General features: G+C 33.7%; 2 protein-coding genes across 2 annotated transcripts; one reads left to right on the top strand and one right to left on the bottom strand.

Moving 5' to 3' along the window:
• Positions 1 to 2,623: 2,623 nt before the first annotated feature.
• Positions 2,624 to 4,578, top strand: LOC143602934 (uncharacterized). The gene is made up of 4 exons (XM_077079892.1): positions 2,624 to 3,273; positions 3,345 to 3,529; positions 3,612 to 3,819; positions 3,893 to 4,578. The coding sequence occupies exons 1-2, from the start codon at positions 2,685 to 2,687 to the stop codon at positions 3,521 to 3,523; spliced, it is 768 nt and encodes a 255-aa protein (XP_076936007.1). The 5' UTR covers positions 2,624 to 2,684; the 3' UTR covers positions 3,524 to 3,529; positions 3,612 to 3,819; positions 3,893 to 4,578.
• A 3,649-nt stretch (positions 4,579 to 8,227) lies between these two features.
• Positions 8,228 to 9,017, bottom strand: LOC143602933 (F-box/kelch-repeat protein At3g23880-like). The gene is made up of 2 exons (XM_077079891.1): positions 8,309 to 9,017; positions 8,228 to 8,238 (listed from the first exon to the last, which is right to left on the bottom strand). The coding sequence occupies exons 1-2, from the start codon at positions 9,015 to 9,017 to the stop codon at positions 8,228 to 8,230; spliced, it is 720 nt and encodes a 239-aa protein (XP_076936006.1).
• Between the last annotated feature and the right edge of the window lie 10,909 nt (positions 9,018 to 19,926).

The raw sequence follows: 19,926 nt of genomic DNA, 5'->3' as shown, positions 1-19,926 counted from the left end.
TGGTGGTCCCTTATGGAGCAATGGCTTGGGGCTTTTAAACTGGACATTCTCTGTGCTTAACACTTGCGAAGGCGTTTTGGTGAGGGGAGTCCATATTCTTGGTAGAGGTCTGTTAGGCTCTCTGCCGCCTTCCCTCTTGTCACCTTCTCCGCGATTACGAATGTCTTTTTGGGGCTGGGGTGAACTTTGTTGCGCTTGCTTTTCTGCGGGAGAATAATTGGTTTGCTGCAACCTGGACCATACGGAGTTTTGTTTGCCCCTCCTTTCATTGTTGCGTGGTGCTTCTGTTTGATGCCCTCTATCTCTTGCTCTGTCTTGGGCAATTTGTTTTTCATTTCGCGCGAAGACTCACGATGCTTCCATAAGCTTAGCCCAAGTGGTTGGCATGCCATCTCTGCTCACGAGAGCTCTGCGGAGTTGATCACTGCGCGCACCTTGTATAAAGGCCACGCGCAAGAGTTGTTCAGTGATACCTCCAATTGCGAGAGATTCCTGATTGAAACGAGTTATGTAGTCTTCAATGGTTTCATCATTCCTGCGCACGCAGTGCATGATGTCATCGGGGTCGCGCGTGTGTCTGCGCTGCTGTACAAAGTGAGCCTGGAACTTCTCCAGTAGCTCTTCGAACCCATCGATTTGTCCTGTCGGCAAGCTTTCGAACCAGACACGCGCTGCGCCCGTGAGGCAACGAGCAAACATGTGACACCATGTTGGCATCGTCCAGCTTTCTAGGTTTCCAGTGTTGTAAAAACCTTGTAAGAAATCATCTGGATCTGTTGTACCATCGTACTTGCCTAGACCACTTGGCATCTTGGTTTTGTGTTGAATGGGAGCCTTCGCAATGCGCTCAGTGAATTTTGAATGCTTCACCAAGATGGCTGGCCTATATGGTGTGGTTACGTCCACTTGCCCTTTCGCTTGTGGGTTGTACGGTGTGTATAGATCCATATCAACTTTGGCTCCAGGCGCTATGTTCATGTGCGCGCGAAGCTGTGAACCTCCTGCATGAGTATCTCGCGTCTTCCTCATGCTGTGCACTTCTTCCTCATCACTAAAATCAGCGTGTTCGGTGTGAACAGAGTGACCATCTTCCTGCGCGCGCGCCCTTTTTGTTGTTCCCTGAATGGTTTGTTTATCAAATGCGAGCCTTTGTGTTAAGTCGGCTAACTTTTTGTGTTTGACCAGCTCATTGTATTTGTCCATTAAACGCCGTTGTTCGTTTATGAGCCATTCTTTAGGGTCATTGGTTTCAACTTCCGGACCCATTGGTCCTTTTTGTTTTGCACCAGTCAGATTTTGGAACGTGAGATCGTCTGGAGGAGTTTCAGTCTGGCTATGAGGTGTTGTGATGAAGGGATGGTTACTGGTGGTGCGCGCAGTATCACGCGGCGCCCTCAGAAACTGATGTCCCTCATTAACATCCTCAAGCTCATTATCCTCCAGAACTTGATCGCTGTTTCGAACACCGGAAACCATGGTGAAGATTTTCAGAGAGAACTGATGAGATAGTGGTTTTGTTGCCGTTGTAACAGGTGATGGCGCCAATGAAGAAACGTGGATCGACTTACTAGTAGACGATCAACTTTCCTAGGGTATGAGTGTGCTATATCACCGATGGTTTTCCGGAGTATGAATTCTTCCACCTACAAAACGAGCAGCACCGTGAACTTACCCCTCAGAAAGGGACAGAGGGGTCTTCTTTGGGGTAACCCTCCGGTGTGAGAATAAGATATTGTAGGAGAAGATAATAATAATCTGAAAGTGAGTAAGGACTTAGAGTGTATTTTCTTGCTTACCTCCCCTTGTGGAGGTGGTGTGGTATTTATAGTATTAGGGTTTCCAATGATTGGGCTCAGACCCAATTAGGGCCTTTTTGGCCTCCTCCTATTGCTTCGCGCCACGTGTCCTTAGGACACCTGGTGCTTTTTCATTGATTATTCTCTTACCAAGGTATTTCACCTGACCCATGTGCAATCACGTGGTAGCACATGGGTTTCGCTGAGTTGTCCACCCTTCATTGGCAGCTGTCAACATCAGCATATTCTTTATTCCTTAAAGGATACCTTCTGGAAGGTTGTCTGATGAGCACAATCATGGTTGTCCTTATCCTGGTTTGGATAAGGACGTGGTTGATTATGTGCATGTGTGATATTCGCCTATCCTGGGAATGCGCGAGGTCTTCTCTTTATTCTCACGCGCAGATGTTTCATGCGCAGATGTGATATGCGCAAGCATATGTAATATGCGTGAGCGTATGTGATATGCGCCACGCGCAGATGTGATATGCGTGGGCATATATGATGCGTGAGCATATGTGATATGCGCCACACGCAGATGCGCCACGCGCAGATGTGATATGCGTGAGCATATATGATGCGTGAGCATATGTGATGCGTGAACATATGTGATATGCGTGAGCATATGCGTGAACATATGTGATATGCGTGAGCATATGTGATATGCGCCACGCGCATAGGTTTTGGCTTTGTGTCTTCATGACATCCTGATTTCAAGCCTCTTGTCTATATCTTGTGGGTTGACCCGCCCCGCTCGATGTTAAGACGGGTGCATACCTCTTCAATTACCGTGCATGCCATTCAAGTATTCGGCTTTCACGCCTCGATGCGGTCGTATTATTCAACAGCGACTGCAACCCGTCAACTGACATAAGAGCTCTCAAGAGGATGACCGTTGATCCGCATCGTGACCGGTTACATGTTTTCAGGTTCTATTCAGCATTCACTGTTGAAGAGAAAGCACTGATTTTGTCAAACCAAGGTACACCTGTTGACTGTTATTTTCGATGGAGAGCTTGCCACCGGCTGCTAGGATGGGGCGCCTCTTACTTATTCAGTAAGCTCCAAAGCTGCACCGACACCAAACATCAGTCGTTTATAGACGATTTGGTTCATGAGATGTCATCCCTGTTGAGGAACATGGGTGCCAAACCGGGCCCCACAAAACGTTCAATCATATCGCGAGTTGTCACTCCCGTTGAAAGTATCTTGTTATATGGTGAAACTGAAAACCTTACAAATGAAAGTTTATCTATTGATGATTACTTGATCGATAACAGACATTCTGTTTTTTGGAATAAGTTGGTCAAAGAAAGTCAACTTGGACGGGTCCAGTTATGTGACAGATTGTCTCGGAGAGTTCCAAAGTCAAACCGAAACATGATTGAAGATGCAAATGCAACCTCTCCTTCTTTCCTAAGATCAATGCCGAGGAGTAGAAGAAAGTTGGTTAAGAATGTGGGAAGAAAATGGACCAGTTATATTTATTAATATTAAGTAACCTTCATATCATATATATTTGATCATTTTTATTGTTATTTCATACAGGGACACATACACCTTTTGCCACTCATCAACCATGTGAGACTGCTACACCTTCAACTGCTTTGAATCCCGGAACAAATGAAGGTCAACAAAGTCAAACCGATCAGCCACGACCACATACTCTCGAAACAGAAATCGAAAGAATTCAAAAGGAGCGAGAGAAAATCGCGAAATCACATTAAGAAAAGGTTTTTGTTTTCTTGTAGTTATATTATTATTATTATTAATTTATGGATTATAGGATGATATAATGATGTTGTTTAAATGCAGGAATCAATGCTTCTTGCGGAATGTGAAAAGGAGATTTTAAAGATACGCAAGAAGTATGACGGATTGATTCATGACTCGAAGACGTGTTTAACAAAAGAAGATACGGTTCTCGAAGAGTATGAGAAGCTTGTTAATGCCAATAAACTTCTTGCTGAGATTTTGTCACAACATTGGCAGGACACTCCTATTCTAAAGAAACCACAAAAAGGTATCAAATATAATATAACTTAATTGGTTTCAAGAACATTATTTAATTATTGTTTTGTTTCTTTTAATTACAGAAACTAGCGCGCTTAACATTCTTACAATCCCTGCGTCTGCACTGGTTCGGCCCACGAACCTGTGTTTGACCGGTGGTCCCACCACACGTATCCCCGGACACAGTTTAGGCGGGTCAGGAGCACGCTTTGCAGCCCCTCATATAAGGTCAAACCCGTAATTGTTTGCATCACTTCATAACCGGCCTGCCACTGGTGAACCGTCGGTCAACTAACCAAACAGTTGACTTTTTCAAGTACATAGACTGATTTTGTGAGCTTGCAAGTGTAAGTGCTAAAAGGTGTTTTTGGTAGCATTTTAGTAGGCACATTCATTGTATATGTTGCAAATATGCTTGCTTACAAACATTAGGTGTTTTAGAGATAGTCAACTAAGTCAACGGTTGTCGTTGGGTGAGTTAGTTTTGTGAAGTGGCTTACTGTTATTAGCAGTTGAGTAACTCCTTTGGGACTGACTATGAATAGCCATTATGTATTCATTCAGAATTATATATAATTACTTACATTCATACTAATTATTTGACTCTCTTTATTTTAATTTTTCATGGTATCATACAAGTTGTGTATTTATTAACTGAAATGGACTTGAATTGACCAAATGCTTTATGACCCATGTTTAACACACTTCTTCTAATAACTGAATTAACTGAACCGTTTAAAACCGAAATATTAGTATGGATTTGATTATGCTTACTAGTATTCTGTACTTTGAATTAAAATTCAATCTAAATTTTGTTTTAAGTTTTTAAATACAACTAAGTATATTGGACCTATGCGTTGCAACGGAACGTTAAGTCCTACCAAAATAGTGGGCCCATAATTTAGGTAAACCACAGTGTAATTAGTTTTAAATAATAAGTACAAAAACAAATATATATATATATATATATACACATTTTGTGCGTTGCGGTGGATGGTAACTCAGTCGGTTTTGGTATACTCGTTATAGCAAACGAAAGAGAAAATAGAAAAAGTTTCGGTATACTCGTTATAACAAAGGAAAGGGAAAATAGAAAGTATGTACAATCAGAATGGAAACTTGTACATCGAGCTTATGTGCGCCAATCATGTGTCGTTATGTAGTCCAATCACGTGAGTTATTTAATATTGTTTATAAAATAATTTAGGATTAATTTCATATATATCACATGATAAAGTGACATGATAATGTTAGGCTAATTAAATAAAACAAGTGTAAGTGTTATTGTAAATTGGTCGTGGATTGAAAGTAGCTACATAAAGCAAGTTTTTAATATATATATTATGATATAATTATAATTTTAAGTAATCAATAAGATAAGGGGGCTTCGTCATTCGAAAACCAAAAGAGCAATACCATGAGAATCCACAACCAAGTTATGTATTACTTGTAAGGGTGAGAAACAACTTAACCATTAATTGAAACCGAACGGAAAAACCGACGAAACTGAGCCAAAAAATAACAGACAATCAGTTAACGGTTTTTTTGTACTCTCGGTTAACTGAACCAAACCATTCATATTTTCATATATATTTTAGCTTGTATACCTCAATTTCATGTATTCATACCTCCAAATCACGATTTTATACATCCATTTCATGTATTTATACCCTAATCTCTTGTATTTCTAAGAAAATATCTAGCCCAAGTTTAGTTTTAGTTATTAACCAAACTGAAAACCTAACCGACTAAATCAAATCGATTGAACAAAAACCGATTGGTTCATAAAATTAATTAACTGATGATCTAGGTTTTAGTTTAGGCTAATAAACGAACCGACCCGAAGCGTGCGCACTCCTAATTCTAATTACTTGTTGGGTTACCGGTGGACTGATGAATCTTTCTTTGACCATAACACGCGTTAAGTTGAAATGATATGAAACAATTAATATATTGGTTCTAACAAATACTATCTTTTATTTATAGTCTGATTTAACCGGTTTTGACAAAAGTTTTGTGTTGAACCGCTTAATTATGGTTAAGAAATAGACGAATTAAACTGATAGGATTGGCTGGTTGGATCACAGCCGGCCTGTTTTAACGGTTTGATGCTTGTTTTTCGATGATTGTTGATAAATCAAAGAAAATTATGTCCAAAAGAAATAGAGAAGTCTAAAAAGAGTAAATTATAAAAAATGTCCTTTAGGTTTATACCTTGTTTCTTGTACCTTAGAGCACGGGGAGTCATCCCATTTTGTCTCGCTTTTCTCATTTTATCTCATATGTCACATGTGTGTAACATCAATTAGTTTTTTTATCTAACTTTTCCCAAATAGCACGCCATCGTCCCATTTTGTCCCGGTTTGAAGGAATCACACGCCAACGTAATCTGGCTCCAACTTCCCAATTCCAAAAAAGAAAAACCCTCGAATTCGGGGGATGGTGTTATGATATTTTCAGGTTGGTGCCAGCTTCTTAACCCCTCATCTTCACCCATGTATTTGAAAGTTTATTTATTTTTGTGATTAAGAAAACCAAATTTACGTTATGACACGCTTATTTTTATCGACGTTTCAATGTAAATCTTATTCGATATTGATGTGTGGATTATAATGTACAAATCAATGTAGCATTAATTTAAAAGTCAATAAAACATATTAAACAATTCTTTAAATGGGCAACTTACAGAAGTTAAAAAATATATATGCCTGCTTTCTTATATTGATCTTGGTACAAGTATTCAAATCATCCAAAACTTAAAGTTGATATACCTCGCCCAAATTCTCTTTACAGGTTTACCCCATCTCTGCGCTACTCCTTTCTTCCGATTGTTCAAAAAGCTCGCTCGATATGGTTTAGTATGAAGCTAAGTCGGCTCGTCTCGGATTATTCACTTTTAATATATTCTATTTTTATATACATAGAATATATTATAAAAAATGTTTAAAAAGGGGGGAATATATCCCTTCAGAATCCCAAATCAAAGTTCCTAATATAGGCAAGTTGTTAAAATCCAAATTCTCGTTCTTATTTCTAAAAAACTATTGCATGATTGCTGTTGCGGGTTGGTTCGGATGCTGATGATATTATTTTGCAACACTACGCAGATTGCTGTTAATATGGGAGGTTTTAAGTCTTGTTTTGTAGCATTTCAAGATATGTGTTCTTTAAACAATTATTATTATCTAAGCCTAATTTGTATTCCAATGTGACTTACTAGGTGTTTTGATGCTAAAAAAGACAGATTTTAAGCCACTGAAAAGCTGTAAGGGTATTTGTGAATTTTGGTCATACATTATATTATCGAGAAGTCAAAGATTACAAGTAACGGTTAATGTTAACCGAGAGCTTATTTGTAATCTTGTGCTGCGACTTTTCTAGATTGTGCTAGTGTTGTGATACAATCAGTGGCTAACACACGAAATTCTTTCATAAGGGACGATCGGGGGCTTAACACTAACTTTAAAATGGCCGTCCGCCCCTGGTGATGTTGATACTATCACCTAGTAGGCCATCTTGAACTTATGTAGATTGGGTAAACACGTGCGCGGGTACCTCTACAATATTTTGATATTCAAAATTTCCTTCACAAGATATAAATATACTTCAAATTGTTATACAAAATATGAAACAAAACTCTTGGGCAAATATTAAATTAGCAAAACAGGAAAAAAAGAAGAAAAAGGATATTACTGATCAAGCAGAAGTAAAGATTCTGTGTACGAGCTCACCTGTAATGAATAACTTCGTCCTTTAATCCCAAGATCATTGATGTCCCCCGACAAGGGTTGACAAACTACTAGTCGTGCATCTTTACCATCATCATCATCATCATCATCAGCGTCAACGGCCATCACAATTTCACCATTCCTCCTAAACTCCTGTGGGAAACTTGGTTCATTTGGATCGTTTATAGTGAAATGCTTCGTAAAAGATTTTGAAACACCATTCTCCATTAGAGGTGCACAAATCGGTTTTTTTAAAAAAACCGGTTCGGTTAATAACCGGACCGGTTTTTCTTGGCCTGGAAAAAAACCGGTTTTTAAATAACCGGACCGGTTTATTAACCGGTTTTTTTGGTGCAAAACTCGGACCGGTCTAACCGATTAGGACCGGTTTAGAAACCGGTTAGAACCGGTTAATAACCGGTTTTTTTAATTAACCGGTTTTTTTTTTAAATAACCGGTTAATAACCGGTTTTTTTCATAATAACCGGTTTTTTTCCATAACCGGTTCAGTAACCGGTTTTTTCTCTAGAACTTGTAACCGATATACGAACCGGCGGTTTGTAAACCGGTTTTTAAAAAACCGGTTTTCGTAAAAACCGGTTTCCGGTTTAAACCGGTAAACCGGTTCCCCAACCGGTTTTTTTTGGCCATCTCTATTCTCCATCATCCACACTTCAAATTTCGGGGTCGTTAAACACCTTCTGAGAACCACGAGAGAATCACTTAGGTTAAATAACTCCAACATTAACAGATCCTCGAAGGCCAACGTACCCGGGAGGTGTATTTCTCCAAATTCTTCACTTAACAAATCAAATGAAATAATCATAATACCGGTATCACCACCACTGGTAACACCCAACCAGTAAATAAACCTATCTACAACAGATTGAGAAGACGGTTTGAATTCAAGCAGTTTATCAGGCGGATTAGAAGGCGAAATTCTCCACACGTGCCAGGTTAAACTAAAAACCTCAACCTGCCAAGTAACGCCGACGCGTTTATTAATTTTAACAAGTTTAGGCTCAGTGGTTGCAGGACAAACCCCAAAACCAGTAGCACAGGAACATGTTACATCATCGGGCACAGCAATAGCAACTGATTTTCTGATAGACGGATTCCAAAAAACAGCCTCATGGGAGCCATATAAATTTCGATGATAGCCGAGGAGGCAAATCACGCCACGAGAGGTGCCGACGACCCTTGAATCCCAAAGTAGGTAATTAATGGGGTGGGGAAGGGCAGGGGAACCCATGTTTAGGGGGAAAGAATCATTATCTGCAATCGAAACGTATACATCATTCTCATTATTTTGGTAGCTTATAAGCAGATGGTGCGGTTGATCGCGGCTGCTGACGGTGTAATCAGCGATGAAATCAGAGGATTCGATCACAGACTTCCATGGTTTAGAAACGCACCTGAACTGAATCAGTGATTTTATAGGAAGCAGTTTCATGACTTCCATTTGTATTTCATCTGACATTCTGATTGATTTTGGTTATGAATTGCTAGCTAGGGTTTTTGGAACAGTTGTTGAGGGGATAAAGAGATTTGATTCCCGCGAAAAACTAGTTCTCAAAAGTTAGTTATAATAAAATAATATCTTAACCGATTTTTACTAATTTTTTTTAGTTAAATATATAATAAAAAAAATTTGGCAGTCTTTTTTATGTTAACTAGATCACTGCCCTTTCAAATTAAAGAGTCATGTTTGTCTACTTTGGCCTAACTATGTTGTCATAGCTGGATTCATGATGGCTTCAGAGTTTGACTTTGATGTTTCTTTGGGAAACCATATCGTAGGCTGCCACTTGACCGTCGTTGCGCCGCCATAAGAGCAGGACTTTATAGCGTAACACACGGTGGTACGGAAACCCAGGTGGGCTCGGGATTCAAACTGACAACCTCATAAGGTCTAGCTCAAATTCTTCATTGTTATAATTCATCAAAAGTGATATAAGTAAGAATCAAACTTGAGTCTCTACTGGAGAATCCAAACTCTCCTACCGCTAGACCATAAGTGATGGATTAATAATAATAATAATATTAGTCCGAAGATTGGTAATAAATTTATATTTTAACATATTTTTAGTGGATCCGACTGATTATCAAAGTTTCCAACATATTCGAGAGGTAGCGACGTAATAATAAACAGTCGTGTCCAACAGCACAATTCATGCTTCCGTCAGATCCAACTGTTTAATTTGTCCGTCAAGTCCTAGATTTTAAATTGGGGGGGGGGGGAGGGGTGATTTCAAGTTCTAATCCATTAGATTTTATTTGGTGAAATTGAACACTGCGGTTGTGTTCTTCTCGAAAAACTAACCTATTTACACTATAGATTTGCTTGATTTTGTGGAGAAATAAGAAAGATGGAGATGGAGGTTTGTTATGGAGGTTTAGTTTAAGGTTTGAGAGGTAGAAGATAAGAATTCTGTCGGATCCATTAAAAATTTCGTCGGATTCGATGATTCTTTAACGAATTCTGTAGGATCCATTAATACGTTGACATGTGACACGATTTTACAGGTCAACGAATTATGTTTGACTGTGTTGAAATTTTGTTGGATCCAACATAAAAAATAGCTATTTTGGGTTTACGCCTTCGAATTGAGTAATGAGTCTTCGTTTTCAAAACCATGGCTAAATTGGAAATTGTTGGTCAAAATTGACTATATTAAGAATTTTCACTAAATAAAATGTATAATAGATCATAATGGGTTAAACTAAACTATAGGAGAGAAAAAGTTTAAATTGGTCCGCATGAGTTGATATTTATTGAGTTTTTCTTTTTTTACATTTACGGATAAAACTGTTAGTTTTTTAATTACTTTTTTAGTTTTTGACATATATTTTGATTTTATGAGGGGTTTTTTATATCTCAACTTATTCCGACTCATTAGAAAATATTTCTTATTTTCTAACATATTATATATTTTATTTAAACTCATATCAAGCTATTTGGAGTGGGCGTCATCTTTGATTATGTCAATGAAATACAAGTTAGATTTGTTGTTATAACTAAAACAAGACTTTATAAAAACAAACTATTAACAAAACGAGTTAAGCATAAACAATAAAATTAAAATGTTAGGTTGGTTATTACAAATATAATATTATAAAAAATGGGGTGAGTTCATTTAAGAAGTTTCATTTTCTTAGAAATGTTAGGAATGTGGGTATTTTGGTCCACCTTTTTCATCACAAAACCCACTTACATCTCCACCCACCTTCTACAACCACCACCATCCACACCACCATCACTCTATCGCCCACTGCCACCACCTAGCCGGAAAGTTGGCCAGAATAGTCGCCATAAAATTCACCGAAAATGTATGACGAGAAGTCGCCAGAAAAGTCATCGGAAAATGGTTGCCAAACGGTTACTATCTCCATCAAATGTGTTTTTCAACATTAAAAACACTATGAAGAAAACACAACGAAGAATACACAACTAAAAACACAATTGTGTAACACAAATTTATAAATCACAAATTAGTAAATCACACTTTGGTAAAACACAATTTATAAAAAAACCCATTAGTTTTTTTAAAATTTTTATATAACAATATGATACTCATAATAAATGCAAAAAGACGTTTATTATTATGGTGATATTTTTTAAAACAAAAATCTAACATGCCCTGTTTACCAGAATGAAAAAAGTACATAACAACCATCTCCTTCAGGTCTGCCAAGTCAAGCAAGATTCTCAGGAGAAATGTTCACTTTAGACCATTACCAAACTATTTCCACTTTTACGGACCCGTTCCCGACCACTCTATCACTCACCAGACAACATTTTCTAGATTCCAAAAGAGTACAAAACCGGGAACATGTCTTTAGGTGAAATATAGAAATCGTCTAATAAACACATATAATTTCAAACGACAATATTTCCCTTGTATTCAAATTCCACTGTCAAGCTCCTGATATGTAATTATAATAAAAAAATAGTTTATTATGCTTTCGATAAATAAAGTAAAAAACCTTATACAACAAACACCAAATAAATTGAGGTTTTTACATAACACCCGATTAGAGATTGAGCATGAGTTGATAGTTTATATAGCCTTTTGATATCTTATTTTCCATTAGTAAGATACTAATAATGTATTAATTTTTTAATACATACAAAAGGTGAATAAAATAGCTTTTAGTGGTTCTTAAATATTTAGTAGTAATTGAAGCTTACTATTGTATAATAGTATTAAAAACATGGTAATTAAAAAATTATAATAAAGACATATTAAATTGGTCAAATGTATTAAAGATTCTATAATGGTCAAGAATTCGAATTTCAAAATGGTTCAAATAAATAATTTTTATTATTTACTTAATTAAGGAATTTAGTTAAAATTGACATTAAATTCACAATAACTTGAAATATTTAGAAGAAACTAATATTTTTTTATTTAATGCATGAATATTGAATAATTATGAAATGAGTTTATATTTATGGATGGTATTCAAAAAATAAAAAGGGTTGAAAAAAATTAGTCAAATTAGGAATGAGAATTATGTTTAAATATGTAAATTTTATTTAAACCTATTCAATATAAATGGTCAAATTGAGTCAAGTCGTTAATTTATTCAAATTGTTGTTATTTAAACATATTCAATATAATCAAATATGTAAATGTTATTTAAACCAATACAATTGGACTTTGACTAATAACAATATAAGATTGATTATCTTACTATAGATAATTTAATGTATTATAGAATAATCAACTAAATTTTATTTCGGGATTATATAATAATCAATTAAATTACATAAATTGTGAAAAATAAATAAATACATGAATACTAACATAAATATAAATCAATATTAAACAAAAATAAAAGACATCTTATCAAACAATTCTCAATCCATGAAATTAGCTATACCAAGTTGGGGACAATAACCTGAAATGATAAAATTAAATATTAATATTAATATCACATAATAAATATATTACAAATTATGAAAGATTTGAATCATGTGAAAAAATATAAAATTGATGTTATAACTTACAACCGGAAAATTTGAATCGCGTTACCGGAAAAACGAAATAGTGAAGATATGCATTAAATCTTTGATTTTGATATATAACTTAAAAAGATTATAAGAAAAAATCATATAAATATTAATATAAATACAAACAAAAACGGAAAATTATCAGTTTAATCTTGGATTTTGATATAGAATCTAAAGATATTATAACAAAGTAATATAAAAATTAAAATAAATATAAAACCTTACCGGAAAACCGTAATAACTTCAACATATTAATTCAATCTTGGATTTTGATTTACAACCTAAAGAGATTATAAAAAAATTATATAGCAATTAAAATAAATATAAAACATTACCGAAAACAATAGATACTTACCGGAAAAACGTATAACAAAATTGGCCATTACCGAAATACAGGAGATGGTTGAGGAATAAGCCAAGAGAGAGAGAGAGAGAGATTAAAATGGTTAGGAATTTGTTAGTGTAAGAATTTTCGTATGAATGCTAGGTATTTATACAAGAATTTCCTATTGTAATTAGAAACAAAAAATTAGGGAAACTCAATTAACTTAAAATAAGGACGAAAATTAGGGAATTAGGATTAATTATTTTTTAAAATTTCAATTACTAAAATGTATTGTTCATAAATTAAATCTATACTATATTTAAATCTAGACTATATTTAAATAATAACATAATGTGAAATACAAAAATTATATAATAAAGTGTTGAATCATATGATTACAATAAAATTACAATTCTAGTGTACATGTTTACAATTATAAGTTATAAAACCACCATATATAACACCATTATTTAATAAAATAACACACTTACAAATGGTAAACCGTAAGTAACGAATACAACATATATTTTGTATGTATTTTGCATGCATAACTTGAGAAGTACCCATCACCATAGGCACATTAAAGCACACATGACATATTTTATTAGAAAAATTCTAACAAAATATGTCATGTTCATGGACCAAAATACGTATATTTTATTTTTAATAATACCATTTTGTCTTGAACAATCATTTTGATGGACCAATCTTGCCCGGGCTTTGAGTTATCCTTCAGCCGCCAAAGTTTCAAAATACGGACCTTTAGGATACAGTCACTGTTAAGAACATAAGTTGGTTCAACATGGTGATATTTGTTGGCTCCATCTTACTAGAAAAATTTAACAAAAACACAAATAATTTTAAATTAAATAACAATAACACTTTTAGGCCTCAAAAATAAAATATGAAAATGGAAGATATATAAACAACAAAAACTAAAAACCTTGGCACAAAGCTCCTCGTTTTTACTAAAGAGGCTTTGATGGTGTAAGAATTAGCCTTTCAAATGTACATATTTATAGGAAACGAATTAGGGTAGAGAAAATTATAAAAGGAAAGTATAAATGTAATTGATTAAAAACATAAATTTAGGAATTTTCAAAAATTTTCAAAATGATTATAGTAAGAAGGAATAGAATTGATGTCGTAATTAATGGATTTTCAAATAATATGCAATGTTACATAATTAGATTCGAAATACAAATAATATATTTCGAAATTTTTGAATTTTATGTAATGATAGCTCTGTAAAATGCAATGTTACATAATGTAAAATGTAAGTTACTAATTATATAGTATGTATTGTAATTCATATAAAGTGTGAAAATAAAAAGTTACAAATTTAGTTATATATATGTAACTCAATTGTGAATTAGTAAATCGTATTTCTAAGTCAATGTTGACAATTATAAGTGAATGGGTGAATGGGTCAATAATGGATTTGTAACTCAACTGTTATTGTTAAACAATAATAAATCAATGGATTTGTATTTTAATTCTTAAAAGTAAATCAGTAAAAATAAGTAAGTGGGTCAATGGGTCAACTAACGTAATTATAGTAAAACTTAATGATTGTTAATTAAATAAAATTAACATTCAAATTTAGACCATAATTTAGACAATAATTAATTCAAATAGGAAGGGGGGACATCAAATTTACAAATTTACAAATCCGTAATTAAACCTTTACTTAATAAAATGGGTTATCATTTCCTAATTTCCTTACGAGTTTGAAAAAATATAATTTAAATAATATCATATTTTAACAGAATTATAATATTTTAAATCGGTATCTCTATATTATATATATATATATATATTATCCATAATCTCTATATTAAATCCGTAATCTCTTCAATTGATGAAATAACAGATAATTAATTAAATTATTTACTATATATTATCAATAAAATTAACACAGGTGGTGAATGAAATCAACCAAAAAATAACAAATGTGGTGAATGAAATTAACAAAAAATAATACACTTTTCAAAAAAAATTAGAATATTTCGTATTCAAACTATAGGTACGATTTTAAAATATTACATTAATTAGAATATTTTTTGTTGTTATTTAATTAATCTAAATTTACTCTTTTAGTTAAATGTAATATTAAAATATTAAAATATTACATTATTATTTACGTATTCAAAATGAAAAATTAAAGATTAAAGGAAAGTGGAAAGATAATAATTAAATAGCATTGATTAATCTTATTTTAATGTATTATTGATTATTTTATTCATTTGAAAATTAGAGAAGACGTTAATATATATGGAAAGTATGAGAATCAACCAATAAAAAGGGAGTATGTGGACCTAAAGCTTATTGCTTTATTTTTACATGCGGGTTTTCGTATCTTTATATATAAAGATAATAATATTAGGTCCTCTAAGTTTATACAAGAACAATGACAAAAAAAAAAGAATGAAAAACCATCTGAATGTGTACATACTTTAATGGAATCGATAACTATTTTTTTTCCTTTTGGTGTTTGATTCAAGGTGTGATGAATACCAATTAAAATTTACAAAATAGCAATCTGAGTTGTGTTTGGGAGACGTGGCGTACTCGCTTGCTCTTATTAGGCGCGTCTCACTTCCTTTCTGGCATCATAGGTAAGTTTAATCTATTAGTCAACAAATTTTTCGTTAATTTGTTCATCCTTTTTTGTCAGTATGAGAAGACATGTGAGTATTACATTTTTGGTGCAGACTTGGGGAAAAACGGATTGAGCTTCAGGTGAAGACAATAAAAATTGTAAGTGACTTTCTCATTATTTTTATTGTGTATAACCTGTATATGATTATTTGCTTGTGAATGAACCAAATGTGTGTCCATGTCCGTTCGTTTAGTTCATAAACAAATATTCTTTGTTCGTGTTTGGTTCGATTACAAGTTTAATCGGGTTTTTGGATTGAACCTATAGATAATGGAACAATATCATCATGAATATGTAGTAAGCAGTTTAGAATATCCAAATATCAAGGCTTTTGTTGCTTCAAAATTAAACTTTTGGGCTATTAGTATGTGATGTTTACTGCAGTGATTGGTTGTGATGTCGAGATTTCGTTTTCATTTTTCTTGCGGCTGTTGTTGACAAGATGCTTTCTACAGTCAATAAAGTAATTATACAATATAGAATGTATAACTTTATATATATGTAACTTTGAGGTTTAAAATATGGTGAAAATGTAATTTTCAGATTTATGATAGTATTTTATGTAATTTTAAGAGTTTAAATTGTAGGTTTAAATAGTGATGTATGTAATTTTGAGGTTCTTATCCTCTATATCATCATATATGACCTCAGAGCTTAATTATTTTCAGTTTTTTTCGTTATTATATAACAATTTAAAATAATATGAAAATATATTTTCAACTCGGTTTTTGCAGTGTAACTATATCAGGCTACCAACATGTGCACATCAATGCAGCATTAATTGACCATCTTGCAATGTCTACAAACTGATTGTGAAGGGTGTCTAGATCAAATCATTTACCAGTTAAAATAAGCTTTGGATATACCATATTGCAGGTTAAAAGATGTTTTAGTAACAAGGGCATTTTTGGTATTTCAGAATTGGTCACTTGTGAAATTGATTTAAGACGGCGGATTTGTGCAGTTTGATTGCGTAAAGTCAAACTGCAGGTTAAAGCACAAATTGCATGGTTACAAGTCAATGTGGCTACAGATTAGATGTTTGTCAAGATTCGAGTCATTAGCACGATTCAAAATTTAATTCTGGACGGTTTGTAATTGGGTAAAACTGTTTTGGTCTATTTCAAAAGTCTATTATTAGATCATTAAAACGTTGAGGAACTTAGATCTTTCACATTTTTTTAATTATATTGATTATGTTACGTGTTTTTTAAGTTAATCATGATTTGTCTTTTGGATGGTTATGTTTCATGTTTGAGTTCAACAATGTTGTTCTATATTTGCAAATTGATATATGTCGTTCGTTAGTGTTCATTTGCACTCGTCTAGAAAGTTAATGAACGAACATGAACTTACACATTATATGTTCGTGAACTATTTGTTGGTCTGATAAAAGCTTAATGTACGAGCACGAACAAGGCTTCGTTCTTTCAATTCGGTAAGGTTGTGTTTGCTCATTTATGTTCGTGAGCGTTTGATCATGTGTTCATTCATTTACGTTTGTTAATGTGTATTGATTTGTGTTCATTGAAGTTTGTTTATGTTTTTTCATTAAAGGTTTTTTATATTTTTTAGTTTATTATCCAAGCATTTAAACATTGAGGTACTTGCATCTTTCACACAGTTTTTTAATATTTATTATGTTTGTTATGGTAAGTGTTTTTAAAGTTAAAAGCGATATTTCTTTTGGATGGCAATGTCTAATGTTTGGGATTAACGGTGTTTTATATTTTCAAATTGATATATGTTCGTTTGTTTTCATTTGCATCCGTTTAGCAACTTAATGAACGAACATGAAGACGTTCACTTCCTTAACAAACAAAAACCAACACGAAACTTTCTTTAGTTATGTATTTGAACAATTCGTTTTCTCCGATAAAGGCAACGAACGAACATGAACAAGGCTTCGTTTGTTCAGTTTGGTAAGTCCGTGTTCGTTCATTATGTTTGTGAATGTTCACTAACATTTTTGTTCATTAACCTGTGTTCGTTTATGTTAATTCAACTTCGTTTATTTATGTTCTTTTACTAAAGACTTTTTCTATTTTGTTTAGTTTATTTTTTTATTATCCAAACATTTGAACTTTGAGAAACTTAGACCTTTCACTCTTTTTAAAATAATTATGATTATGTTTATTATGTTATGTGTTTTTTTTTAATTTAAATGTGATTTATCTTTTTGGTGGTCATATCTAATGTTTGGATTAATAGTGTTGCTACCCATGTCGTTGAACTCAAAAATTTTTTAGGAACTAATATAACCAAAAATTATATATTCACAATAATATAAAAAAATCTAAATAAATTCATGCGGCTAAAAGCTAGTAATTATATAGTTATCAAGATAAAAATAAATAGAATAAACAAAAACAAACAATTTAAAAAGATTTTGGCGTAAGTTAAGTACCAAAGTATCCAAACTTACAACCATTCTCTTTACCAACATCCACCACGAGCCATTTACAAACATACTCACACAAATAGCATACTGCGTTCCATTGGTCAACACGATCACCTTCTGTGTCGGGAACCATGCGGTTAAAACACTCGTCTTAATTTCCAGTAGCGTGAAAAGTCATCTTTGCCCTCGTACCCAGTTTGTTGGTAAATTAATGATGATGATTATTATTTTTTACTAACCCAATCTTGGATACCAAACTGCCTTTACAAAATCTTCCATGAATTTATCAAATGCCTCGACTGTATCTTTGACTATTTGACAATTTTGAACATCTTTTCATTATGTTTTTATGCACGAACCCGCCAAAAGCAAAATAATACAGAGCACTGAAAATGAAATACTTCCCTGATTGAAAAAATAAAAGAAACAGGCCAAACTAAGTCAAACGGGTTATAGTAATAATAATAATAATAATAATTTTGTAATTATAGTGACAGCAAACTTGATAGCGGCGATATCTAATAAAGGATAATCGGGCTAATTTCCACGTGGGATCTTTAGTTACTTCGGACTCTATTGAAGAGGGCCCACATCCATTTATATGAATCGCCAGGTGTCAGAAAACCTGCTACCGTTACTGCTTTGTTGTCTTGTCTGACTTTGGATCGAGTACTGCATGAAGTTTGTAATGTGAAAATTAAAAAGTTTATAATAATAATAAACACCATGAAAAAGACTATTAAAATAAAACACACTTGGGTTGAAATGGGCAAAACCGACCCAAATTAACTCAAAAATACTTTTCTCTCCGGTCACTTTTTAAAAAATTGAAAAAACTGGAATATCCGACTTTACCAAAATAACCCAACAATTAAAACTTAAAGGTTTGATTTTATGTGTTTTCGAAAACAGATTTTCGGTTCGGTTTTGGTTTTGGTTTTGCTATCAACCAAAACCGAAAAACTGAGAGACTAGTTTTAAGTAAACTATAAGATATATAAATAAACAGTTCTGCGCTAAAAAGTATATCCAAATGTGTAAATAATCAATTAACCATTAATCATTATTAAGAAAAAAAATTAAGGCCAAAAATGACTTAGGCCCATATATATTGTTTTGGGCAATTTTTTCGGTCCAAAACTTTCAAGCACAAATGGTAAAACAAGAAAAACCGAAAAATAAACAGAACGGTTTATAAAAATCCAAAAACCGAATTTTCAGATTTTGGTTCGATTGGAGCCTAAATTGACCAACTCATAAACAAGCATACCTTTAATTTGTTTGTTCCAAATCTCGAATCCAAAGCAAGAGGCCGTCCATTTCCAAACCGAATCATTTGCTGCAACTGCCATTCCGTTTGAATCCCCAGCAGAAACGGGTCATTCTCGACGCTGACATCGTCATCTTCATCAAGTTCACAAATTGCGCGTCTAATATTCCTTTCTTGTATCCTCATTATGTCTTTGCATTAATGTTTCAACCGGGATTCCAACGTGCAATAAACACAAGACACGTTGGCGATGGCCTTTGTGTCTTGTGGGCCGTGACATGGTAATCCCTCTTCGTCCACGTGTTTATCTTTGTTGTATATGACTAATGCTACGTTTGGTTTGGCGTTTGACTGTGAAGTGGCAGATGCACCCTCTACCAACGGATTTTTTCTTGGGTTGGTTTGTATGTGTTCCTGCTTGGTCTAACCACACCGCCTAATCTGTGATCGTCTGGGCCAAAATAACACCAATACCTATAGAAACTACAAATGTCAGCATGGTTGATTTCAAAGTCAAGCCTTTTAACTCTTTAATGCATGTTTTTCAGAAATAATATAATGTTTGTAGTTGCATGAAAACAGAAAACCCGACATTTAACCAAAGCAAGATAACCGAACCCAATCCTAATAGCTCTCAGTTTAATTAGTTTATGGTTCGCATAAAGTTATATATCCAAAGCGTCTAATTTTTTTTGTTGCGTTTTGAATTTTTGG

Source organism: Bidens hawaiensis, unplaced genomic scaffold (assembly GCF_021521415.1).
Source record: "Bidens hawaiensis isolate Kalapana, Puna unplaced genomic scaffold, B.hawaiensis_p1.1 tig00060133_1, whole genome shotgun sequence".
Lineage (NCBI taxonomy): Eukaryota > Viridiplantae > Streptophyta > Magnoliopsida > Asterales > Asteraceae > Bidens > Bidens hawaiensis.
This window is presented reverse-complemented; position numbering and strand designations above follow the sequence as displayed.